The following is an 11101-nucleotide window of genomic DNA, read 5'->3' as shown; positions in this document are numbered from 1 at the left end:
TCCTTTCTTAATTGATTTTACAGAGATGTGTGATCGCTAATAAACATTACATTTTAAAATATATATATATTGAATATATTCCTGGTTTAAGGTTTTATACTCTGTCTAAAAGTTTGTTGACCAAATTTTAAATATTTGTAACACTCATGAAGAAATCTATTTTTAACTTAAAACTGTCTTTCTGCCTCTCATTACATGTCGACACAATCTACAAGTCTTCACTGAGATTGCTTCATTAAAAACAGTAACAGTGACACAAACCCTTAATGAACTTTGACGTAAAAAACTCAAGGATTCAAATTGAGTAAAGAGAAAACATTAAAGAGCTTCAGCATTTGTCACATCTGCCTTTATCTGGAACTTGATGTTTGCTTTTTAAGCGTCTGTGCCGCTGAGCAAACAAACAAAACTTTTAATTGAATCTTATCTAGTGTCAGACAGAAGGCTAACACAAACTCTCAGAGGGATGACATAATCTATTTTCAAAATAGCTTAGCATGAAAGTGCTAACTTTCATGGCTCCTAATGTAATAAGAAAGTTTTTTCTAAGTTTTGCCGATGAGGTGAAATTAATTCTGGTTTGGTATTTTGATGCTTTTGTAAAATCTATAATTGTAAAGGTCGTCCTGATTTAATCTCTGTTTATATGTTTGCAACAAAGTAGTTTTCCTGGTTTCTCCTTGTATTTATATGACATATTTCTGATTCGGCTCGGAAGATTTATAGTATCTTGAAAACAGGAACGTTTCTGTCAACAGACTGTCCCGGTCAACTGACCAACACGCCATCTGCAGAGGTTAGTTGATGTCAAAGGTTGCTGTTGCTGCTGATGTCTGAAGGATTTGCTGCAACATCAAGATAAAACATTCGGGGGGGCAAAGTTGAAGATGGCAAAGTCGATAGTGTAATGTTTCCAACTGAAGCATGAATATTTGAGCACACTGTGTGTGAAACAATGATGTTTTGCTGAGCTTGTTTAGTAGTCCACCCACCTGCCAATAACAAAAAAAACATGCACCGAATAAAAAAATGAAAACCACTTCTCAACATTTTAAGATTTAAGGAAGTCAAAGCTTTCTTCTGAAGCCAGCCTCAAGTGGTCATTTGAGGAACTGCAAAGTGAGTCATTCTGGTTGGTTTTGAATTCAGGAACAGACTTAAGGCCTGTTCACACCGGGACGAATTTCGCCGGCGATTTTCGCCGACGTTTAACGCCTCGTGACTAAACAAAGGGCACCAACGAGAGTGTGCACACCGACGCGAAAAAACGCCAGGCGTTAAAGCGTCAAAAAAAAAAAACGCCTCGGGTTCGTTTTTTTTTTTCGACGCGTCGCGTCGAAATCTACTCGACCAATGAGAACGGCGCTTTTGCTCACGTGTCTGGAGCTTCTGAAGTTACAGTAAAACACAACTTGGGGGCGCTCAAACACAAAACTGCCTTGCTGAGCACACATACCAGCGAAGAAGATAGACGCCAAGTAGCGTCTACACAGCCGCGAAGCAATAATGACGGACATTCTAAAACATCCCCGAACCAAGCACCAGTTGGAGCTACTGATGCTTGAAATATTCATGTTTTCTTTGTTTGATTCTGACAAGCGTGTAAATACTTGCTCTCTTCTTCTGAGTGAAAAGCGACTTTAAGAAGCGTAAAGTTGCGCAGCGCCACCTTGTGTACAGGAGTATTTCTGTTTTACATTAAGCGCCATCTAATGTCAGGGAATGAAATTGCATGTTCACTCCACTCATCGTCAGCGAAAATCGCCTGGGTGTGAACACAAAAAACGTGGCGAAAAACGCTGGCGAATAACGCCTGGCGAATATTCGTCCCGGTGTGTACGGGCCTTGAGGGGCTTGGCCTAACCTGCTTCTTTGAGTGACCGACATGGTTTCTTAATAGCAAGGAAAAAGAAGGTTGGGAAATGCAGCTTCCCAAGGTAGATTTAGGGAAACCAGGTTTCTCTGTCATGTAAAATGGTCAACCAGGTTTCTACTCCGTTCTCCAAAAGCACATTTGCATGACAAGAAGTGCAGACTCAGCTTTGGGCTCAAAGGATCAGTGGGGTGAAAACCAAATTAACTAACGGTTACAGAAACCAAGTCATTTTAGGTGCATTCAGACCAGGCCAGTCCAGCAGTTTCTGTTTGTATGGGTGGGAATGCTGGACAATTTAGCACCTTCATTTGGTTTGTTTTGGTTTCACATTTCATCAAATCTCAAGGACAAACACATGGAGTTATAACAGCTGCTAGACGGGGGAGTTATTGCCTCAGTTCATCGGTAAGAAAATAATATGAGGAGCTTTGCTTCCCTGACCAATTTTTAAAGGGCATCTGCCATATTTCCTGATTAGTGTCTCTCTATATTTGCACTGTAAACACTTTTTTCTGTTTTTTTGTTACCTTAACATGCACAGCTACTGCTACTCATCAATACTGTGGCCCTGGAGTGCAAATCACAGCAACAAATCACTAAAAAAGAATTCCAGATAAAATGTAAAGAAAAATAAAATGTGGAAAACTGAAGTAATTTCCAGAAAGGTTTTGAAGATAAGGAAAAGCAAAAGGATGTTTTGCCCAAACTGTGCTAAAGAGATGATTGATCAATCACCAAAATTTGCAGTTGCATTGGTCAGAAGCTTAAAGAAAAGTAGTCTGTCGGAAGACAATGCCATGCCAAAAACACTACTGAGTAAAAAGGTAAACGAACCTCATCATGTCATGTTTTTTATTTTTATTTGTTTTACTTTTTTAATTTTTGTTGTGATCATTAAGGTTTTTCCAATGAGTGATTTGCTGATGTGATTTGCACTTAAGGGCCACTGTACCTTCATAGTCATACCAGCAGGTCTAATTCACACCAAAGTTCTTTGGTTCCAATCAACTGCTTTTTTTGGGTATAAGTCAAACCTCACATGATCTGTGGAGTAGACCAAATGAGCCAACCCTGGTTCTATTGAGAGCTACAGCATCAGTTCACTCGAGAGTTAACCAAGGCGCAGAAGCAAAGTAAGGGGGTCTCATGACTTTGTCCTTAAGAGTACTCTGTGTGGTTCAGTGAACACAGTAATTGTTCAATGCACCACAGCGCTGAAGTGGACCAAAGACAATAAAAAGAAAGCAGCTTTCCCTTTCCGATTAGCAAAGAAAAACATCAACATAATTATCTTCTAATTGTGCACATCAACAAAGCAAAGGCTTTGCAGGATATCAACTCACTTTGCTCTTTCTAGTTGGTGCTAGCACAATACCCCCCCCCCCCCCCCTCTAGTTTTGGTGTCACATTTCCAGGCTTCAACCAACCCAGACCAAATGAAGGTATGACATGTTTCGGCACCTCACCCAATCAAACTGAGTCCACTGGACTGTCTGCATCTAAAACTGTAGTCCAGGACAAACGGCTCTGCTGTGAAAGAATTCACGCCTTTGTTTTCGAGTAACCCTAATAAAGTGAAGACATGCCATGCATGAAAGCCATTGTAGGATAATTATCTTTGTTTTGCTGAACAGAAAAGAAGTTACAACACCAAAATGTTTATTTTGTCAAGAAAGTTTACTTTAAAAGACAACCAAAGGATGAAAGGATTAATTTATGATATTTTGTGTGTAAGCTAATGAATTTTGTTATTTAATCCCAATCCAGTCCTCTTTTGGTCTATTTCTTAGTTATTTTAAATCTAAATTAAAAAAAGCTGCGGAAATTGTGGAAGGGACCATTGGCATGAAGCAACCCCGCCCCCCTTCCCCCTGTTACCGATAGCTCGGAGCAGTGAGCTTGCGGCCCACCCAGCATATTTTCTTCGTCACAAATAAGGCTCCTGATTCACAACAATTTAATTAAAGAAATACTAAAGTAATACAATTTTAAGCATAATTTTCTTTCTTTATTTCCTCCATCAATAAAAATACCACAACAACATTTTAAAAACACAAAAAATATGGTTTTCGTCAGAGTGGGTCTTTAAAGAAGTCAACAAGAATTCATAAACCTTTGGAGCAAAATCATAAAAAAAATGTGTTGAACCTACTGTTTCTGAATTTTAAATCATATTAAATACATAAACAGAAGTGTTTTCAAATGAAAACAACTTTTTTTTCTTTACCTCAGTTAGGGCTGTCCTGATGGCGTTAAAAACACCAAACCAAAACCAGTTTCCACTTAAAGGTGCCAACCTCTCCCACTTTGGAGACCCATGTGTCTCACAACTTAGTGTCAATCACATTATCGTCTCCGCAGAAAAAGTGTACAGAGAGGTTGAATAAGTAACCAAATGGTCAAGATGTCCTGATGCTATTAGGAACATTTTAAAACTTGACGGAAAAAACTAAAATTTAATAAATATCAGCCAGTTAAACTACATCAATAAAGCTGCTGTAACCTTTTTGCCCAACAGTCTTGTTTTTGGAGCTGTCCTGAATTTTCAGATAAACAAGTAAAACCAAGAGGGGTCAGCTGTCTCCATCCAGAGCATGTGGTCCGACAGCTTAAAAAACACATCAAACAACTGTTGGACCCCCACCAGCCTTCACACACACCTTCACAACAAGAGCACACGCCTCCTGCTCCTGCGGTGCCTTGAGAACCCCCACAAAAACGGCGCCATCAACAGATCAAAGCCCTGCGACATTTTTATCTTTTCTGTTCCTGGAAGTCATGCATCCTCTCCCTCACTCCCTCGGTTATGTTCTCATAAACCGACTCATTACTGATGGACGGCGGTCAAATGAAAGGGCCGAGCGCTCCTGAGGTCGGGAGCATCTCGGAGTCTGCATGGTGTGTGGTTTACAGCAGCGGGCCACACATGAGAGGAAAGCACCAACAACAATCAATTTGAGACACAGGTGGGCAATTAGAGGGGGAAACAGGAGCTGAATGTTGTGGAAAGTGGCTTTTTTTGGTATGCGGGGAGAAGGGAGGGATGCTCTGCAATGAGGTTCAACCTCCAACTGGAAGCTGTCACTCTCCAGGGCCAAAAGCTTTATTGTTTTTGATGTAAAATCCTCCCAAACTGAGGACATGTCACATGATATCTTCATCTCATGGCATGTTTTTCCTGACAGCCGATAAGGAGATTGTGAGAAACATGAGTGGTGCTTCTAATACATCCATAAGTTCCCATCCCAGTCAATGAACTCAGTTAAAAATAGACCTGCGTCCCACCAGAGTACAGATAGGAAGCCTCCTTCGATTCACTTTACTTTGCCATTTTCCTGTTCTGCCCAGCGTCCTGCTGCACGGTGCTCGCCACATAAAGAGCCGGATAACAATCATGCACACGGAGAGTGGTCGAAGCCCGGGCGGAGCCGCGCAAACACAATCACACCAAATGCCCCGCGCTGACGTCACAATATTTGGCAACAACAACAGCCCCTTGAGGGTAAATGATGCTGAAGACAGGAATTAATCCTCATCTTCATAATGGGAGGAAGAGAGGGATGACTTAGGAGAGAGGAGGGAAGGATGGAAGGGTGGGTAAGGAGGGGGAATCAGTGGAGAGAGATTGTTGAGTGATACAGTAGTTGTGTCTAAAGGTCGTCGCTTCGGCGCCACCGCTGCCGCTCTGCTGAGAGACAGATCAGGCTGAAGACTGAAATGCACCACCTGGAGCAGAAACACAGCGGTTAGAGAAAAGAGGGAAGTCTTTGGACACGTTTTTGCTTTTGCTCAGTCTTCAAAAAAATGATCTCACTGCACACTGAACATGCCACATATTTGCTTTATCTCTGCGATGAGCAGTCTTCCCTTCAAATGTTAGAATAGCAAAACATCTTTAAAATAGGAATGCAAAATCCTTCAGTTCTATGCCGGTATATTGAAATTAAACAATGAAATAAAATAAAAAATACACGACTAAAGCAGCAAACCTCCTTAAAACCAGTAGTTTTAGTGCATTTGGTGCTAAACTGGCATGTTTACAGAAAGGAAGAAACCTTTTTCACCATATTTGATGTTCTTGAGGAGTTTTGTAAAGTAAAATGACTTTGAGGCGCCACGGCAAATGGCTTACATCACTTTAAATTTCATCCTCTAGTTTAGTGACCCTCTCTGATGCACCAATGAAGGCAACAGGTCAACCCTGATGTTTTGTCATAGAATAAAGCTTAATCCTCAGAACAACATCAATTCGGTTTGCAGTTTGCTCTTTAAGAGGACCTTTGCATGCCTGCAACCCCCCCCAAACACACACACCGCAGACAAGAGCCACTGACACCCCCCTCCCACTTAGGGCTCCAGAGATGCTTTACTTTCATTTATCAACTTTGATAAAAGTTTTTTTTTATACATTAAAATGAGTTGACCATTTTGTTGTAGTTTGGTTGAACAAAAGGTTATCTGTCAAATAAAACTTTTTTGGGAAAACCTATATGGTTAAATGGTTGTGGTAATATTCTTTTTCATGGTTTTTAATTCTAAATGTGTCATTATAATGTAATTTGAAACTGCAGCTTTAACCTTACATAAAATAAATTCTTCATTTACATTATATGTTGACCAATTTCATTTATTTGTTTTTTACTACAAACAGCTACAATATATCATATTACATGATGAATGTGTAAGGGATGGGAATGAATCTTTTTTTTTTCTTTCTCCAACTACCTTTTCGAGCTCTTGTTAATTAAAAGAAAAAACACTGTCTAACATTATGTGACATGTATCTGGATATGTGGAAATTATTACTATGTAAAGGGTTGAACAATAAGAGGAAAATTTGCAATGTGCGATAATAATGATTAATATTGAAATGACAATATAAATAGCAATAAATGAACAAAATAAAAAAACAACAACTGACACATCATTTCCATTTCACTGGAACAGTTTTATTTAAATAAAAGTCATCATAACTGAAATTATTCTCCAAATGACTCATGTCTACACTGGAGGTTGGCGTCTAACATAAAAAGGGGCCATCCGATTGGTCAAATGCGTAAAGGGTTTTATTTGATACGATAAATATTTAAAGCTGTCGCAAGATTGTTTTAGCATGTGTGGAAACATTTAAGGTTACCATTTATTGCAATTTATGCCATTTTTTGCATTAGACTAGGCACAACATGTATGTATATGCTTACATATAGATGTATTTGTGTGCACTCATTGTATATGTTTGTTGTTAATTTTGATCTATATATACTCATAATAATTGAATAAAAACTATAATTTTAGTACATTCGACCTTTTTTATTTCTTTTCTTGTATTTTGGCTTTTGTTGTTTTGAAAAAACTATCCAGAAATCATATTTTCTAGTTTGTTTATTTGTTATTGTTTGGTATTTGCTTTCTCTGACATAATAAAAAAATGATAGTTGGAAAGAAATTACAGTTTTTAAAAAGATTCTAAACAACAACATAAATTAAAAGAGAAGATTTTGTTCATGGCTACCTTATGGAGGAGATTTATGGTCTCTGTCCGGGTTGTGTAACACCCTGAGGTTGCATCCCTGCCTCTCACTTGTGTTTGTAAGTCTTCAGACATGTTCTGACAAGACAAATGCAAAAGCTTTCCTTTTTACTCTAATGAATGACAGTGATCTGATGTAAGTGCAACCCTCACCCGATATTAGCATTTTTTATCCATGAAACTTGCCCAGACTTGACATGTGGGCTACTGTCCAAACATGTCTGCAGAGCTTTCACTCAAAAGTTGGACTTTACTTTTTGACTGTTTGTGTTGCCTCTTTTCCCTGTATTCATATTGGCATACAAAGAGTGAATAAAAAAAGAAGAGGAAAAAAAGGGAAAAATCACAGTGAACACAATATGTTATGTCCTCAGGGAGTTTCACATGTATTTAGGGTCCAGTGAAATGAATGGTGGGGCAGGAGCATGTGCAGAGCAGGGAGGAGGAAGGGCAGCAGGAGGTAGGAGGGGTCTTTTGTGGGAGGGTGTAAGCTGGGTTGGGGTATAAAGCATGAGCAGATTTTACACTTAGAAAGACTTGACTGAGTGCTGCACACTGCTGTGAACCAACAGGTCAGAACAAATAATTTGATTTTTTTTGTTTTTTATTAAAAAAGAAGAAGAGAAGAAGACGGTCAAAGATGGAGCCTACTGAGGATCCTTCAGAGTACTATGACTATGGAGAGAACGCAAGCTCCTCCATGTGTGACTATTCAGAGTGGTCGCCGTCATACTCTGTCATCCCTGTGCTTTACATGCTTATTTTCATTCTGGGCCTGTCTGGAAATGGAGTGGTCATATTCACTGTGTGGAGAGCCCAAGGCAAGCGTCGAGCCACTGACATCTACATCGGCAACCTGGCCCTGGCGGACCTCACCTTCGTGGTCACCCTGCCTCTGTGGGCTGTTTACACAGCCATGGGGTACCACTGGCCCTTTGGGACAGCCCTGTGCAAGATCAGCAGCTATGTGGTGCTCCTCAACATGTACGCCAGCGTCTTCTGCCTCACCTGCATGAGCTTCGACCGCTACTTGGCCATCGTCCACTCCCTGTCCAGAACCCAGCTCCGCACTCGTGGCCACATTCGAGGCTCTTTGATAGCCATCTGGCTGCTCTCCTGTCTGCTGGCTGCCCCGACTCTTCTCTTCCGTGCCACCAAGTACGACTTCGAAACCAACCGCACGTCTTGTGCCATGGACTTTAGCTTCGTGATGGCGACCAAGGAGCAGGAAAATGTGTGGGTTGCAGGGCTCAGCATCTCCTCCACAGCTTTTGGCTTCCTTCTCCCTTTTTTGGCGATGATGGTGTGCTACTGTTTCATCGGCTGCACCGTCACCCGCCACTTCAACACTCTGCGCAAAGAGGACCAGCGTAAGAAGAGATTGCTGAAGATCATCACCACGCTGGTGGTGGTGTTTGCCGCCTGCTGGATCCCCTTTCACCTCGTGAAGACCGCTGATGCCCTCTCCTACCTGGACCTGTTTCCCGTCACCTGCGACTTCCTGCGCTTCCTGCTGCTGGCTCACCCTTACTCCACCTGCCTGGCCTACATCAACAGCTGCCTGAACCCCTTCCTCTATGCCTTCTTTGACCTGCGCTTCAGGTCCCAGTGTCTGTGCCTGCTGAACCTGAAGAAGCTGATGCATGCCAGCTCGCCCAGCTCCCTGTCCTCCCAGAAGACAGAGGCTCAGTCTTTGGGCACAAAAGTGTGACTATGGCAGGGGCCCAGGGGCATTCTGGGAAAAAAGGTGAACAATGCAGAACCCAGCAGGTAAAGGGCAACTTTTGCAGCAGGGGGGGGGGCTCGCTTGTAGATCACCTGAAGGCAGTTTGAGGATGTCACCTTCTGCTCTTGACTCGCTGGACTAAAAGGGAAGCTCATGGATTTTTGGGACAACACTCAAACCTACCGCCACTCCCCATCCCTACCGACCAGAAAAAAAAAAGAACTGAACATGAGGAGTCATGTAAAATTTTGTGTTGAGAAAAACAAACGGAGCCACGCAATGATGAACTCTTCTCAGCTCTCATTTGTAGACTTTAAACTGAGCTGTGAGGTCATGAAGTCAACCAGCCGACGTTTTTTTCTTACATTTGCCACTTCTTGTTTTCTTTAGAAAGCACTTGAGGTGTCGTATCCAGCAGACTGCCCCGCACCGCAGATCGAACCGGGGATATCTGCCTCACAGCTGACAGAGTTGTGTTGTGTGTAGGAAGGGTGTGCCAATCAGCAAGAGGTGTCGGAGTCAGATAAAAGACTTGTAAAATGTGTGTGTTGGTGTGTGTGTGTGTGAGAGGAAGAGAGTGGATTGGGGATGGTTAGTAGTTCAAAAAGGGGGGGACCAACCAGACAGACAGATGGCAACTGACAAATGTTTTCAGGTTTGTTGAAGGTCTAATTAAAAGGTGACAGGTAGTGTAAAGGAACGACTGATGTGTTTTTGTGTGTTTGGAGTATCTCATTTGTTCCAACATGAAACATCTTGCGAATACACATTGTATATTTGTAATAAAAGAAATTGGTGCTTTGATGAAACAAATATTCTCTGTGGTGTCCCTCTGTTCCCTCCGACGACTTGTCATGCTTGCTGGAATGTCTTTTCTCCTGTCTGTTGAACATACTTCTTCCTGTTGGGGCCATTGCTCAGAGAAGGCCGTCTCCCTGCTATTGTGTTTGGCAGGGCTGAAATCAAAGCATATGTCTGCAGGAAATGCACGTTCGACTTCTGTTTCCCTCTTCTCTTACAATTTACTTGCACAAACAATCAGCCCACACAAAAGTTTTTCAACTAGATCAGCTTCAGGATTTTTTGGCTCTCTCCCAGAAATGTGAAAATCTTCAAAGTGTTTATTAAACGCTATTTATATCCCCAAAAAGCCTTTTCCTATTTCTTGTGCGTTGAGCTCTTTTTTCAACCCGGTTTGTAGAATAATCCTTAAATGTGTGGTTTTAAGGATGTTAATACTCCGTTGGTTTCTGAGTTCTAAAGTTTAGTTCTATGATTAACCTTTTTTGACTGTAATGAGCTTTTCTCAGGATATAATCTGCAACAGCGGGGAGACAGAAGGATTGAGCTAATCCCTGGTTGTTGTGGCCATTGACTGTGAGTCCCTTTGTTACACCTGCAACAGAGCGCAGCTTCATCTGCATCATTTACAGAGGACAGGACTGTTTTGACAAAAAAAGAATAAAAAAATCGAACGCCTTTTTCATCTCGTCCTTCTTTCCGTTTATCTTTATTTTCTGCAGTAAAAAGGTTGAAGTCTTGAGCCCTCAAATTCGGAATGCTGCTATATTCCTTCTAAAATCCCTGGAGAATTTTCCAGGACGTGTCAAAATCCCAGCTAGTTTTTACGAGATTTGTCACATTATCCCCCACCTGTCAGCTTCAAACACAGAGCCTTCAGTAAAGGAACAAAATATCTGGACGGATCGTTTTCATGGCCTTTCGAGTTTTATGAAGTTTGTCCAAACGTGTTACACAATCTAATGGCTTAAAAAACCCAAACTGCAGCCGAATCACGATTTATTTTGTGATTACATCATCAATGGGCTAAATTATTTGAGGGGAAAAACTAAACAAAAACTTTAAAATTTCAACGCATGACAGCAAAGCAGACTAGCATGAGGAAATGCATTTTGTCAAACAACTCACTTTTTCTTGTCAAATAGCTTTCCTTAAACCATAAAAATAA

At 41.2% G+C, this 11101-nt stretch overlaps 1 protein-coding gene across 1 annotated transcript; it reads left to right on the top strand.

The window, feature by feature from the left end:
• Nucleotides 1-7930: 7930 nt before the first annotated feature.
• On the top strand, nucleotides 7931-9945 carry LOC101170033 (apelin receptor B). The gene has a single exon (XM_011481847.4). The coding sequence runs from the start codon at nucleotides 8047-8049 to the stop codon at nucleotides 9115-9117; it is 1071 nt and encodes a 356-aa protein (XP_011480149.1). The 5' UTR covers nucleotides 7931-8046; the 3' UTR covers nucleotides 9118-9945.
• The last annotated feature ends 1156 nt before the right edge of the window (nucleotides 9946-11101 follow it).

The sequence above is a fragment of the Oryzias latipes genome, chromosome 12 (genome assembly GCF_053564925.1).
Source record: "Oryzias latipes strain Hd-rR chromosome 12, Olatipes_Hd-rR_3.1".
NCBI classification, from domain to species: domain Eukaryota; kingdom Metazoa; phylum Chordata; class Actinopteri; order Beloniformes; family Adrianichthyidae; genus Oryzias; species Oryzias latipes.
This window is presented reverse-complemented; position numbering and strand designations above follow the sequence as displayed.